Source organism: Nothobranchius furzeri, chromosome 9, assembly GCF_043380555.1.
Source record: "Nothobranchius furzeri strain GRZ-AD chromosome 9, NfurGRZ-RIMD1, whole genome shotgun sequence".
NCBI lineage: Eukaryota > Metazoa > Chordata > Actinopteri > Cyprinodontiformes > Nothobranchiidae > Nothobranchius > Nothobranchius furzeri.
The window spans coordinates 75,361,627-75,376,758 of NC_091749.1; the positions used below are offsets into that span (position 1 = coordinate 75,361,627).

The 15,132-nt window shown below is 49.7% G+C and overlaps 1 protein-coding gene across 5 annotated transcripts in view; it reads right to left on the minus strand.

Moving 5' to 3' along the window:
* The window catches only part of LOC107396706 (protein unc-13 homolog C), a 124,635-nt gene that overhangs the window by 78,830 nt on the left and 30,673 nt on the right, over positions 1-15,132 (minus strand). For all 5 annotated transcript variants that reach the window (XM_070555190.1, XM_070555192.1, XM_070555191.1 and 2 more), the window contains exons 8-11: positions 12,890-13,031; positions 9,735-9,904; positions 5,977-6,092; positions 5,730-5,893 (exon numbers count right to left, since the gene is read on the minus strand). In XM_070555190.1, coding sequence (XP_070411291.1) covers positions 5,730-5,893; positions 5,977-6,092; positions 9,735-9,904; positions 12,890-13,031 — 592 coding nt within the window. The remainder of the gene's footprint in view (positions 1-5,729; positions 5,894-5,976; positions 6,093-9,734; positions 9,905-12,889; positions 13,032-15,132) is intronic.

The following is a 15,132-nucleotide window of genomic DNA, read 5'->3' on the forward strand; positions in this document are numbered from 1 at the left end:
TCTTCTTAAAGGCATTAAGCCACGAGTAATGATGTATTCACACACACACACACACACACACACACACACACACACACACACACACACACACACACACACACACACACACACACACACACACACACACACACACCCACACACCCACACACCCACACCCACTCACACACACACACACACACACACACACACACACACACACACACCACACACACACACACACACACACACACACACACACACACACACACACAGACACACACACACACACACACCCACACACACACACACACACACACACACACACACACACACACACACACACACAGACACACACACACACACACACACACACACACACACACACACACACACACACACACACACACACACACACACACACACACACACACACACACACATTCTCATTGGAAGGCCTGTTTAATTACTCTGCCTTCAGCCTCCAAATCCCCCAGAAGCACGTGGAGTTAGGCGAGCAACAACAGTGATGAAGAGTGTGGTGAAGAGTTCCGCTGAACTCCCATGGTGCTTTGGGGCTGGATCTCTTGAGCCCTGTTTAGAGCGAGGCTGTGTTGTGTTAGCCTGCTTGGGTTTGCACCCGTGGATGGAGAAGTAGTCCCAAAGTTTCAGACAGCTGGGAGGAAACGAGAGGAGATAACGAGGAATGAAGACGTAGCAGGACTGTGTGTGTGTGTGTGTGTGTGTGTGTGTGTGTGTGTGTGTGTGTGTGTGTGTGTGTGTGTGTGTGTGTGTGTGTGTGTGTGTGTGTGTGTGTGTGTGTGTGTGTGTGTGTGTGTGTGTGTGTGCAGGGGAGAGTCCTCACAGCTGCTCACAGCCATCATGTCAACAGTGACTGGAAGTCGATGCTTCATGACCAGAAAGGGAACACAAAGGAAAGTCCTCTCCAACTCCAGCTAAGCGTTCGTTCTACCTGATGAAGATGTCACATGACCACTCACTGCCTCTCTTGTCTGCATGAAATAAACCCACAGACTCTCCATGCAGCGCTGCACAGTGAAGCATCACTGAACAAGTCCACGGCAGATACAGCACAGAACATTTAAAGGCGTCCACCATATTTATGACACAATCAAGCCGCTGCTGCTGATGCAGCTGCTCTCATTTGTTGGGTGGACATACTGCAGCTGGTAATTGAGAAGAATTAGAGCTTGTTAAAGCAACTGTGTGGAGCTAAAGGGAATGCCGATGAGGAGATGGGCCTGCTGGGGAGGCAGGAGGATTGATAAAGGAGCTGCTGTGAGGAAAAGCAGACAGGCTCAAAGGGCCAAACGGAAAACAGGTGATGAAAGTAGCAACAGGACAACCTGGCAACACTTTAAAGACCTGCAGCAGGAAAACCTGGATAAATGTTGCTTCTCTCACATTTTAACTTTTGCAAACAGTAAATTCTAATATTCTCCTCCTTGAACCGTCACCTTATCGTGGTGGAGGAGTTTGAGTGCCCTAATGATCCTAGGAGCTATGTTGTCTGGGGCACTTAGTGCCCCTGGTAGGGTCTCCCATGACAAATTGGTCTTAGGTGAAGGGTGAGACAAAGAACGGTTCGAAGGATCTTTCATGGCGGTGAAAACGAAGAGTCGGAGTACCCGGCCCGGAGGGTTACCGGGGTCCCACCCTGGAGCCAGGCCTGGGGTTGGGGCCCGTGAGCGAGCGCCTGGTGGCCGGGCTTTCGCCCATGGGGCCCGGCCGGGCCCAGCCCGAACCGGATACATGGGCTCGTCCAACTGTGGACCCACCACCCGCAGGAGGAACATGAAGGGTCCGGTGCAATGTGAATCGGGTGGCAGACCAAGGCGGGAGCCTTGGCGGTCCAATCCCCGGACAAGGAAACTAGTTTTTGGGACATGGAACGTCACCTCGCTGGCGGGGAAGGAGCCGGAGCTTGTGGCAGAGGTTGAGCGGTACCGGCTAGATATAGTCGGACTCACCTCGACACATTGCATTGGCTCTGGAACCCGAGACCTGGAGAGGGGTTGGACACTCTACTTTGCTGGAGTTGCTCCGGGTGAGAGGCGGAGGGCTGGGGTTGGCTTTTTGTTAGCCCCGAGACTCTCTGCCTGTGTGTTGGGGTTTACCCCGGGGGACAAGAGGGTAGCTTCCTTGCGCCTTCGGGTTGGGGAACGGGTCCTGACTGTTGTTTGTGCTTATGGGCCAAATATCAGTTCAGAGTACCCACCCTTTTTGGAGTCCCTGGGACGAGTGCTAGATAGTGCTCCATCAGGGGACTCCATTGTCCTGCTGGGGGACTTCAATGCTCACGTGGGCAATGACAGCTTGACCTGGAGGGGTGTGATTGGGAGGAACGGCCCACCTGATCAGAACTCGAGCGGTGTTTTGTTATTGGACTTCTGTGCAAGCCGCAGTTTGGCCATAACGAACACCATGTTCGAACATAAGGATGCCCACCGGTACACTTGGTACCAGGGCAGCCTAGGTCACAGGTCGATGATAGATTTTGTAGTCATATCATCTGACCTGCGACCGTATGTTTTGGACACCCGAGTGAAGAGAGGGGCGGAGCTGTCAACTGATCACCATCTGGTGGTGAGTTGGATCAGATGGCAAGGGAACATGCCGCGTAGACCTGGCAGACCCAAACGCATAGTGAGTGTCTGCTGGGAACGCCTGGCAGAAGAACCTGTCAAGACGGTCTTCAACTCCCACCTCCGGCAGAGCTTTGACCACGTCCCGAGAGCAGTGGGGGACATTGAGTCCGAGTGGGCCTTGTTCCACTCTGCGATTGTCGAGGCGGCTGTTGCTAGCTGTGGTCGTAAGGTGGCCGGTGCCAGTCGTGGTGGCAACCCCCGTACCCGCTGGTGGACACCAGAGGTTCGGGGAGCCGTCAGGCTGAAGAAGGAGGCCTACAGGGCGTGGCTGGTCTGTGGGTCTCCGGAGGCAGCAGACAGGTACCGGATAGCCAAGCGGGGTGCAGCAGTGGCAGTTGCCGAGGCAAAATCTCGGGCGTGGGAGGAGTTTGGTGAGGCCATGGAGAAAGACTATCGATCGGCTCCAAAGAGGTTCTGGCAAACTGTCCGGCGCCTCAGGAGAGGAAGGCAGCAACTCGCTCACACTGTTTACAGTGGGGATGGGGAGCTGCTGACGTCAACTGAGGCTATAGTCGGACGGTGGAAGGAATACTTTGAGGAGCTCCTCAATCCCACCAATGCGCATTCCGAGGAGGAACCAGAGCTGGGAGGCCTGGGGATGGACTGTCCGATCTCGGGGGCAGAAGTTGCTGAGGTAGTCAAACAACTACACAGCGGCGGAGCCCCGGGGGCGGATGAGGTTCGTCCTGGGTATCTCAAGGCTATGGATGTTGTAGGGCTGTCATGGTTGACACGTCTCTACAACATTGCGTGGTCATCGGGGGCAGTTCCTAGGGAGTGGCAGACCGGGGTGGTGGTCCCCATCTTTAAGAAGGGTGACCTGAGGGTGTGTTCCAACTATAGGGGGATCACACTCCTCAGCCTCCCTGGAAAGGTCTACTCCAAGGTACTGGAGAGGAGGGTCCGATCGATAGTTGAATCTCAGATAGAGGAGGAGCAATGTGGTTTTCGTCCTGGCCGTGGAACTGTGGACCAGCTCTATACCCTTGCAAGGGTGATGGAGGGGGCATGGGAGTTTGCCCAACCAATCCACATGTGCTTTGTGGATTTGGAGAAGGCTTATGACCGTGTCCCCAGGGGCACCCTGTGGGGGACGCTCCAGGAGTATGGGGTGGGTGGCTTTCTGTTAAGGGCCATTCAGTCCCTTTACCAGAGGAGCGTGAGTTTGGTCCGCATAGCCGGTAGTAAGTCGGACCTGTTCCCAGTGAGGGTTGGACTCCGCCAGGGCTGCCCTTTGTCACCGGTTCTGTTCATCACATTTATGGACAGAATTTCTAGACGCAGCCGTGGTGTGGAGTGTGTCGAGTTTGGTGGCAGGAGAATCTCGTCTCTGCTTTTTGCGGATGATGTGGTCCTCCTAGCTTCATCCAGCTCTGACCTTCAGCTCTTGCTGGGTAGGTTCGCGGCCGAATGTGAAGCGGCTGGGATGAGGATCAGCACCTCCAAATCTGAGACCATGGTTCTCGACCGGAAAAGGGTGGCTTGCCACCTCCGGGTCGGGGGAGAGGTCCTACCTCAAGTGGAGGAGTTTAAGTATCTCGGGGTCTTGTTCACGAGTGAGGGTAGGAGGGATCGGGAGATCGACAGGCGGATTGGTTCGGCGTCTGCAGTGATGCGGACACTGAGCCGATCTGTCGTGGGGAAGAGGGAGCTGAGCCAGAAAGCCAGGCTCTCGATTTACCGGTCGATCTACGTCCCAATCCTCACCTATGGTCATGAGCTTTGGGTAATGACCGAAAGAACGAGATCGCGGATACAAGCGGCCGAAATGAGTTTCCTCCGTAGGGTGGCCGGGCTCAGCCTTAGAGATAGGGTGAGGAGCTCGGACATTCGGGAGGGACTCGGAGTAGAACCGCTGCTCCTCCGGATCGAAAGGAGCCAGTTGAGGTGGTTTGGGCATCTGGTCAGGATGCCTCCTGGACGCCTCCCTGGGGAGGTGTTTCGGGCATGTCCTGCCGGCAGAAGGCCCCCGGGTCGACCCAGGACACGTTGGAGAAGTTACATCTCCAATCTGGTCCGGGAACGCCTTGGGGTCCTGCCGGAGGAGCTGGTGGACAAGGCCGGGGAGAGGACGGCCTGGAGCTCCCTAGTTGGGATGCTGCCCCCGCGACCCGGACCCGGATAAGCGGAGGAAGACGAGAGAGACGAGACGAGAGACGAGAAATTCTAATATTTTATCCTTGAAGTGTTTGGTGAATGGATACCGTGGTTTGTGTGTGTGTGTACGCGTGCGTGTACGCGTGTGCGTGTGTGTGTGTCTGTGTGTGTGTCTGTGTGTGCGTGCATGTATGCGTGCGTGCGTGTGTGTGTGTGTACGCGTGCGTGTACGCGTGTGCATGTGTGTGTGTCTGTGTGTGTGTGTCTGTGTGTGTGCGTGCATGTATGCGTGCGTGTGTGTGTGTGTGTCTGTGTGTGTGCGTGCATGTGTGCGTGTAGGCGTGCGTGCACGTGTGTGCGTGCGTGCGTGTACGCGTGCGTGTGTGTGTGTGTGTGTGTGTGTGTGTGTGTGTGCGTGTGTGTGCGTGTGTGTGTGTCTGTGTGTGTGTGTGTGTGTGTCGGTGTGTGTGCGTGCGTGTACGCGTGAGTGCGTGTGTGTGTGCATGTGTGTGTGTGTGCGTGCGTGTACGCGTGAGTGCGTGCGTGCGTGTGCGTGTGTGTGCGTGTGCATGTGTGTGTGTGTGTGTGTGTGTGTGTGTGCGTGCGTGTAAGCGTGAGTGCGTGTGTGTGTGTGCGTGTGTGTGTGTGTGTGCGTGTGTGTGTGTGTGTGCGTGTGTGTGTGTGTGTGCGTGCATGTGCATGTGCGTGTGTGTGTGTGTGTGTGTGTGTGTGTGTTCTGGCTGATCACAGAGGAAAGCAGGTTGTTGTGTGACTGGGATCGATGCGACCAAGGCTGGTTAGAAGTTCTTTTCTTTCTCCAAACCAACAACTAATCAATCAAACCGAGGAGCTCGACTCTCTCCTGAGCTCCATTTCTGCTGAGAAGACACCTTTACTTCTCCTCTCGTCCCATTGGCTCGTCCAACCTGCTCAATGAGACAATGACAGATTGATGAGGGAAAGGCCGTAAATCAGGGAGGTACTAACGTCATGGCCTGATAGATGGACTCCACCCCGTATCTCATGGCAAATTCATCCACTATCTCCTGAGACACGTCGTCAAAGTAGACCTTCCACGCGTCGTCCCCCTTGACCTGTGGGATCTTCACCACCCCGCTGCTCTTCACTTCAGTCAGGTAGTGGAACAAGTTCTGTAGGGGCACAGAAGACCAGATGTTTGCTCAGTTGGTCTGATGTTGCAGCTTTAGGTTTGGCGCGGTAATGTTTCTGTTACCTCGTGTAAACAGGTGTACTGGCCATGGGGCGGAGCCACGTTCTCCTCGCCTTTCATTTCCACGCTGATCTTAAGTCTGATGGCTCCAGACACGGCAGACTTATCCGTTCTTTTGTCTGAGAGACAAACATTAAACAATCCTCCGTTTAAAAGCATCCGCCTCTCGGGTGGGGCTGTAACCTGCAGCAGGTGTTTTCACCTGGACACGTTTACAGGTTTTTATTTACAGATTTACTTTAAAAGCAGATTAAAACATGTCCATACGTTCCTCACGTTTTCTAGTAGCACTAACGAGCAACTCAACCAGAGAAGGAACGACTGGTCAGTAGAAACCTGTCCTAGACAACATCAGCAGGTGCAAACCTAAGTCAGCAGTGACATCATCCAAAATCCATAACCGCAAAAGAAGCCAGCAATAAGATCGAGAGCAACTCAGCAAAAGTCAGCAAAACATGACAAACATTACACACAAATAACACACACGTTTATGGACACATAACAGGTTCAAACACACACACACACACACACACACACACCTAACTCAACAGTGATTTCTACAGCATCAGCTGGTAGAAAGACGAGTGACGAATAACAACTTGACAAAAACAGCTAATTTTGCAGATGCGCTGGCTCAGACTGGAGCGGCTGAGAGCAGCTGGAGGGTGGACAACGACAGAGCAGCAGATCTGAAGAGGGTTACTATCATCCACATGACCTCCTTTTAGCTAAAGAGGCAAAGATAGAAAGCTGACAGTCACATCAGTTTAGCAGCAGCTGGAGTTTTCATCGCGGCGCCATTCAGCCTCCATCCAGCAAGAAGGATGAGAGCAGAGATAGGAAACCAGGCTCTGCTATAAACCTGTTATTACATATCTATTAATGTACACCTGTGTTTTTTTACTTTTCATTCACACCTTCTTATTACACATCTGTTATTATACACCTGTGATATATATCTGTTATCATACATGTTTATTATAGTATATATATAGTAGTTATAGTAGTAGTATTAGTATTATTGGGGTTATTATTATTATTATTACTATTATTTTATTAGTAGTAGTAGTAGTTGTAGTAGTTGTAGTAGTATTAGTAGTTTTAGTAGTAGTAGTAGTTGTAGTAGTATTGGGGTTATTATTATTATTATTATTATTATTATTAATAATAACATTATTTTTATTATTAGTAGTAGTAGTTGTAGTATTGGGGTTGTTATTATTATTATTACTATTATTTTTATTATTAGTAGTTGTAGTTGTAGTAGTTGTAGTAGTAGTAGTAGTAGTGTTATTGGGGCTGTTATTATTACTATTATTACTATTATTATTACTATTATTTTTATTATTATTAGTAGTAGTAGTTGTAGTAGTATTGGGGTTGTTATTATTATTATTACTAATATTTTTATTACTATTATTATTATTATTATTAGTAGTAGTAGTAGTAGTAGTAGTAGTAGTAGTAGTAGTAGTATTGGGGTTATTATTATTATTATTAATAATAACATTATGGGAGTTTGCCCAACCAATCCACATGTGTTTTGTGGATTTGGAGAAGGCTTATGACCGTGTCCCCAGGGGCACCCTGTGGGGGACGCTCCAGGAGTATGGGGTGGGTGGCTTTCTGTTAAGGGCCATTCAGTCCCTTTACCAGAGGAGCGTGAGTTTGGTCCGCATAGCCGGTAGTAAGTCGGACCTGTTCCCAGTGAGGGTTGGACTCCGCCAGGGCTGCCCTTTGTCACCGGTTCTGTTCATCACTTTTATGGACAGAATTTCTAGACGCAGCCGTGGTGTGGAGTGTGTCGAGTTTGGTGGCAGGAGAATCTCGTCTCTGCTTTTTGCGGATGATGTGGTCCTCCTAGCTTCATCCAGCTCTGACCTTCAGCTCTTGCTGGGTAGGTTCGCGGCCGAATGTGAAGCGGCTGGGATGAGGATCAGCACCTCCAAATCTGAGACCATGGTTCTCGACCGGAAAAGGGTGGCTTGCCACCTCCGGGTCGGGGGAGAGGTCCTACCTCAAGTGGAGGAGTTTAAGTATCTCGGGGTCTTGTTCACGAGTGAGGGTAGGAGGGATCGGGAGATCGACAGGCGGATTGGTTCGGCGTCTGCAGTGATGCGGACGCTGAGCCGATCTGTCGTGGGGAAGAGGGAGCTGAGCCAGAAAGCCAGGCTCTCGATTTACCGGTCGATCTACGTCCCAATCCTCACCTATGGTCATGAGCTTTGGGTAATGACCGAAAGAACGAGATCGCGGATACAAGCGGCCGAAATGAGTTTCCTCCGTAGGGTGGCCGGGCTCAGCCTTAGAGATAGGGTGAGGAGCTCGGACATTCGGGAGGGACTCGGAGTAGAACCGCTGCTCCTCCGGATCGAAAGGAGCCAGTTGAGGTGGTTTGGGCATCTGGTCAGGATGCCTCCTGGACGCCTCCCCGGGGAGGTGTTTCGGGCATGTCCTGCCGGCAGAAGGCCCCCGGGTCGACCCAGGACACGTTGGAGAGGTTACATCTCCAATCTGGTCCGGGAACGCCTTGGGGTCCTGCCGGAGGAGCTGGTGGACAAGGCCGGGGAGAGGACGGCCTGGAGCTCCCTAGTTGGGATGCTGCCCCCGCGACCCGGACCCGGATAAGCGGAGGAAGACGAGACGAGACGAGACGAGACATTATTTTTATTATTAGTAGTAGTAGTTGTAGTATTGGGGTTGTTATTATTATTATTACTATTATTTTTATTATTAGTAGTTGTAGTTGTAGTAGTTGTAGTAGTAGTAGTAGTGTTATTGGGGCTGTTATTATTACTATTATTATTACTATTATTTTTATTATTATTAGTAGTAGTAGTTGTAGTAGTATTGGGGTTGTTATTATTATTATTACTAATATTTTTATTACTATTATTATTATTATTATTATTAGTAGTAGTAGTAGTAGTAGTAGTAGTAGTAGTAGTATTGGGGTTATTATTATTATTATTAATAATAACATTATTTTTATTATTAGTAGTAGTAGTTGTAGTATTGGGGTTGTTATTATTATTATTACTATTATTTTTATTATTAGTATTAGTAGTTGTTGTAGTAGTATTGGGGTTGTTATTATTATTATTACTAATATTTTTATTACTATTATTATTATTATTATTATTAGTAGTAGTAGTAGTAGTAGTAGTATTGGGGTTGTTATTATTATTATTACTAATATTTTTATTATTTTTATTATTATTATTATTATTATTAGTAGTAGTAGTAGTAGTAGTAGTAGTAGTAGTAGTAGTAGTAGTAGTAGTAGTATTGTTGTTTTGTTTGAAAATCATCCATTTTGGTAAACATCCTGATTTTTCTGATTATTTTTCAATAGAATGAAAATAAAATACAAGCAAACGGAATCCATCAGAAACTTTGTTTGCTTTGTTTTCCCTTTAAATCAAAGGAATAATTGGTCAGATCCTCCATCAATAAAAGCCACACTTCCTTTTGACCTCGGATGGAGCTGAAAAAGTCAGAACAGCAATCAGATGCCTGGATGTTTGATTTCCTGTTAGATTCTATTTGAATACACAGTTAAAAGGTAATGAAACGTGTATTAATCGTTCACTGATGTAAACGAGGCAGCTAGAGTTCTGTCTCTGTTTTAACAGCTTTTTACACTTGAGTAAAGTTTAGCGCCTCAGTAAACTCTGATGTTGTGTTTCGCTGATAATAAATCTCAACATTCAACAGCTATCCTCTGGGACACCTGATCTTCTAGAGATTTGGTCTCTTACCCAGGTTGTACCAAACGTCCATCTCCCCGCTGAGCGTGCGGACCTCGATGATGGTCTGGCCCAGAAAATCATCCGACTCACGCTTGAAATGCTGCTTCACGCGTGACTTGATGTCATCGTCCTCATCCCAAACGCGCACCTTTATGCGATCCGTTGCATTGTGACACTCGCTGTTGGTTGGGAGATGAGTAAGTTAGGTCAGAACAGTCACAGCGACATGAACACTTGGAGTTGCAGCGGCACTTCCAGTGACAGCCTTTCAGGTTTGAGTATTCAGCGGAGCAAAAGGCAGCAAGTCCACAAGTCAAGCACAAACACGCTGTAAACTTAGTGAACCTTCACATGGAGAAGAGTTCCTGCAAATGATGACTCAACCTTCTACTCCTGAGCACTTCTCATTGGTTGGCTTGTCAGATAATAATGATTGTGACAAATCCATGCAGCAGAACGATCTTTCCCAACAACAATAACTATCATAAAGAAAATAAGCAGTTGAGAAGGGCCCAAACCAATCAGAGCTGGAGGGACAGCCAGAGGCATCTCGAGTGTGACAGCCAATGAGACCGCATCGGTGGTATTTGTTTGAACTAATCATTTCTGTGGGGGAAGCAAAAGCTGCTGCTGCACTAGAAACTCTGCCAAGCACACAGTAATGCATCGCTCTATTAATCTACATCCCCGTAGTAATGGAAAAGAGTATCATTACCGCCACCACAGGAGCCTCTTTACAGGTGTGGAGTCTGGCCAGCTCAGACACGCTCACAAAACCTCAACATAGCACTGATTACAGAGGCCAGACTTTACCAAGACCTGGGGTGTCAGATTTAGTTATTTACACCTCTATTTAAAAGACTTGACTCCCAAAAATCCAGAATAAATAAGCAGTTGGTTTAAACTTTACAGCATTTGAATTAATAATCCGAAAGACAAAGATGGCTCCAAAAGGAAATAACAGCAGAGCTGAGTACGGTACAGAGGTTGTGATATACTCAGATCATAATAAGAGTATTACAAATATAAAAGTTTGATAACTTCAGCATATTTTGGAGTGCAATAGCTTGAGACCCAAAACAACTCCCTGTGGTACTCCACAAAAGATCAAGATCAGGGCAGCAGCAGCTCAGGAGGTAGAGCGGGTTGCCTCATGATTGGAGGGTCATGGGTTCAATTCCAGCTCCCACTAGGGGTATTCTGCTGTTGTGTCCTTGGGCAAGACACTTCACCCAACTTGCCTGTGGTGGTGGTGGTCAGAGGGGCCGACAGCGCGGAATGGCAGCCTCGCCTCTGTCAGACCGCCTCAGGGCGGCTGTGGCTACGTAGTAGCTTACCATCAGTAGTAGTGTGAGAGTGTGTGAAAGCGTCTTTGAGCGTTCTAAACAAGCGTGATATAAGTTTGATGATGATGATGATGAAGATGTGTTCATTAACTGTTTATGAGCACAAACAGATTTCCGTTGTTTAAAAACGCGGACGCCCCTGAAGTGTACTGATCATACTGTAAGTGTGTTGCAACAAATAAAACCCACGATGACCCAAACCGTTACCAGTAGAACCAGTGACTCTGTAGATGTTTCCATTTGAAACGGACCGGACCCAGAGAATAATATAATACAGTATATTAGTGGCGACACAACGGCATCCTAAACCTTCTACACCAGCGGCATGTCACTGGTCCAGTCTGAGGGTGAGGGGATACGGCTGTGGGATGGTGGTTGTCCTGTTCTTTGCTGGGTGCTGCTATGGATGCTTTCCAGACTTTCACAAAGGTCCAGTCTGGGTATCTGCAGTTCCGGAGAGCTTTCTTGATGGGTTTCTCTTCCTCTTGCTTTCCTTCAGTCGCCGTGTGAGAACTCTCAGCCCAGGTGGACCTGGCGGCGGCACGCAGGAAGGGGCAGCGTCGGGTCCGTTGTCAGACCCATGTGATTTAAGGCTGTTCGAGTTTAGACTCAACAGTACTCTGGTAATACTACTATGAGCAGGTAGAGCGGGTCGTCCAGTAATTGGAAGGTTGCAGGGTCGATCCCAGCTCCGACTAGAGAATACTGCTGTTGTGTCTTTGGGCAAGACACTTAACCCACCTTGCCTGCTGGTGGTGGTCGGAGGAACCGGTGGCGCCAGTGCTCTGCAGATTGGACTCCAGGTGGGGTCAGCAGTACTTTATTTAGCCAGCTGAATCAGATTTCATTGATTTATATTTTACTTTGATTGAACTGGGTCGGTGCTAAGCAGAACTGTAGTTGATGCGCTGCTCACACATGGACTCACACAGGTTAAAGAAATAACCTGTACCGTTCACCAACAGCTGGCTGAAAACGTAACAGGCAAGGGCAGCTAGAGAACCAGGACACGCTGCGACTGGGAGGGGAACCACAGCCGCTTCACCACTGGACCTGTTACGGCACACGTGTCCTGTGCCATCCAGCCTCTTTGTGTCGGAGTCCCAGTTGAAGTGATTTGTCAGAATGTCCAGGAACCAGAATCAAGACCAGAGCAGCTTGAAGGGAGGAGACATGCCTGGTAGTGGGCTACTTTCTTCCATTTGCAGGAACCATCTTTACACGGACCAAAGAGCAGCTGAGACAGCAGCAAAGGCATGAGTGTAGCCACAAAGCGTACAGTTTTCAAGAGCCGGAACCTTTGCTCCTACATGTTAGGGACATTAGCTACAGCGCCCTCTTCGGTTCTGGAATGCCATCGCACCATTTGCAGCGTCTGACAACGGACAGACTCCGCCCCTTTCTACGTGCTGCAGGTCCTTCTCTGTGTGGCTTTGCAGCCAGATCCATGTTGCTGAGCAGCTTCGTCTCAGCACTGCTAGCGTCTGTTACTGTAACCATGGCAACCACTCCAAAGGCTTCATAACACTTCTCATTTAAGAATCCATACTCTGGTTCGCCTCCTAGAAACTTGCTCTGTTTCGTCTCCCACTGACTTCTTCGTTTTAGCCGAACACCTGGTGACCCTGGTTTTATAAAGCAACGAAGAACCCAAACAAAGATGGAGAGAGAGGAAAGCTCGAGCAGACGTACGCTGGCCAGACAAAGTGAAGACCATCAAGACAGACTCACTGCTGTCACGCTCTCTGAAGCTCACTAGTCCTCATCTCACTCCAGATGAAAGAGTTAGAACAATGATAATGATCGGAGAGCACTCACAAGTAGAACTTCTCGTCCCAGACCGGGTTGAGGTTACCAAAGATGGTCTTGGTCCTGCGTTTTGTCTTTCCCACCTGGACGGTGACGTACGGGTCACTGGAGCCGGTCTTGTCCTTGGCCTGAAGACCCTGAGCACACATGACTGCACACAAAAACACCAGCAGTCAGAACACTTCAGGCATGCAAACGTTCTGGAGAGTCAGAAGCAAGGAGCTGGGTTCATCTCCATTACATCACAGCATGGGTGGAAGACAAAACCCGTCACCGCTACCCGTCACCTGGTCCTGGTCCAAAACCCGTCACCGCTACATGTGGAGAAACTCGTACAGAAACCTGGTCCTGGTACAGAAACCCGGTCCTGGTGCAGAAACCCGGTCCTGGTCCAGAAACCCGGTCCTGGTCCAGAAACCCGGTCCTGGTGCAGAAACCCGGTCCTGGTCCAGAAACCCGGTCCTGGTCCAGAAACCCGGTCCTGGTGCAGAAACCCGGTCCTGGTCCAGAAACCCGGTCCTGGTCCAGAAACCCGGTCCTGGTCCAGAAACCCGGTCCTGGTCCAGAAACCCGGTCCTGGTCCAGAAACCCGGTCCTGGTCCAGAAACCCGGTCCTGGTGCAGAAACCCGGTCCTGGTGGAAACACGTCTGAGATAAAGCCTGTGCTTCACTCTACAGACTGAAGCACAGGCGCCCACAAACCCACGGACAGGTGTCGGGCGTGGCCGATGCAGCTGATTCATGAAATAGTTCTTCACCCAACAGCTTCAGCTCACCTGTCTGCGTTTACCTGTGCTGACAGGAAGTAGCCCACCATCACAGAAGGAACTGAAATCATCAACAAACTAAAGTCATCAGGAGTTACAGCCGCTCTGTGACCTCTGAACTCCACGTGCTTCAGGACGAGGACCTCATCTCACCTTCTCTCCATGCAGAAAAACTGGGTCGGCCCTTCAAAGTAAGAGCTTCTCATCTATGACTTTTCCTTCTTTATTTTTTATACATGAAGGCACAAAAATCACACATTTGATGAGGAAGGCAGGGCCGTCTGCCGCGTGTTCATCAGCGGGAAACGAATGCATTCATTCAGTTCGATGCAGGTTTACTCGTCTGGCGCCAAATCACGACAAGGGTCGCCTCAACGCCCTCCACATAATAAACAGCGCTTTAGCTGGGTTCATTTGAATATAAACAACGCGTTGTGATTGGTCAGACTAACAAGGAACCACTTCAGAGAGGGAAGAGCCTCGTGTGGACCCCGAGCTGCAGGTGTCGGACCAGCGGTCCAGAACCAGTAAAACAGTCAGCGGTGACGGGACCGTTCCATTTCCTGATTAATGAACATGTTTGGCCTGTGGACACTATCAGTACCCAGAACCAGACCCAGAACCAGAACCAGACCCAGACCAAGAATGGGGGGTGGGGTGGGGGGTGGGTGGGGGGTGGGGGGGGGCTCTGGTGTGCATGATCCGTAGGAATGATGAACCACTCTGGCCTCACGGGTCGGTATTCACCCGCTGTTGTGTTTGTGAGAGTGAGACAGAGAGGGTGTGAGACAGGAACATCTTTTCTGAGCTTTGCTTCATTAGCACACACACACACACACACACACACACACACACACACACACACACACACACACACACACACAGGTTCTCCCTTCGGTGAGTTTGGGTTAAAGCTGCTTTAAGCCGGTTTGTAAACATCAGGATTTGTGAGACGTGTCCGGCTCCGAGTCTACGGAAAGCAAACTTCACTTTAAAAGAATAACTGCTGCTGGATCACACGTGGGTTTTGCTTTTCCTCTCCATCTGTCTCCCCCCACACCAGCTGTGCCTCTGCGGTGTGTTGGCATGGGGAAATGCAAGGTGGGCATTAAACGAGCTGGGGGGGGGGGGGGGGGGGCTTTCAGACTGCAGCTAAAACTCTGGCTTTCCTTTTAGGAGCCGGTTTGACGGAAGGAAGCAGGACATGACTGTATCAGTAGCATCTGATGAGAGGGATGGACATGCACCAGGACAGCAGGTCACATCACACACGACCCTTTTTACTCTGTGGTTGCAGGAGAACCGAACACGGTTATAAACTGGAGCTAAAAGGATGAAAAACGCACGAAGACCCTAACCTAAACCCTCGAGTTAAACACACAGCGTCTGTCTCGGTGCGCTGAAAGCTACAGGTCTGGATCCGCTAAACGTTCTCAGCTCAGACGAGGAACGTTACCACTGTTGGGGTGTGACGGCCACGCAGCG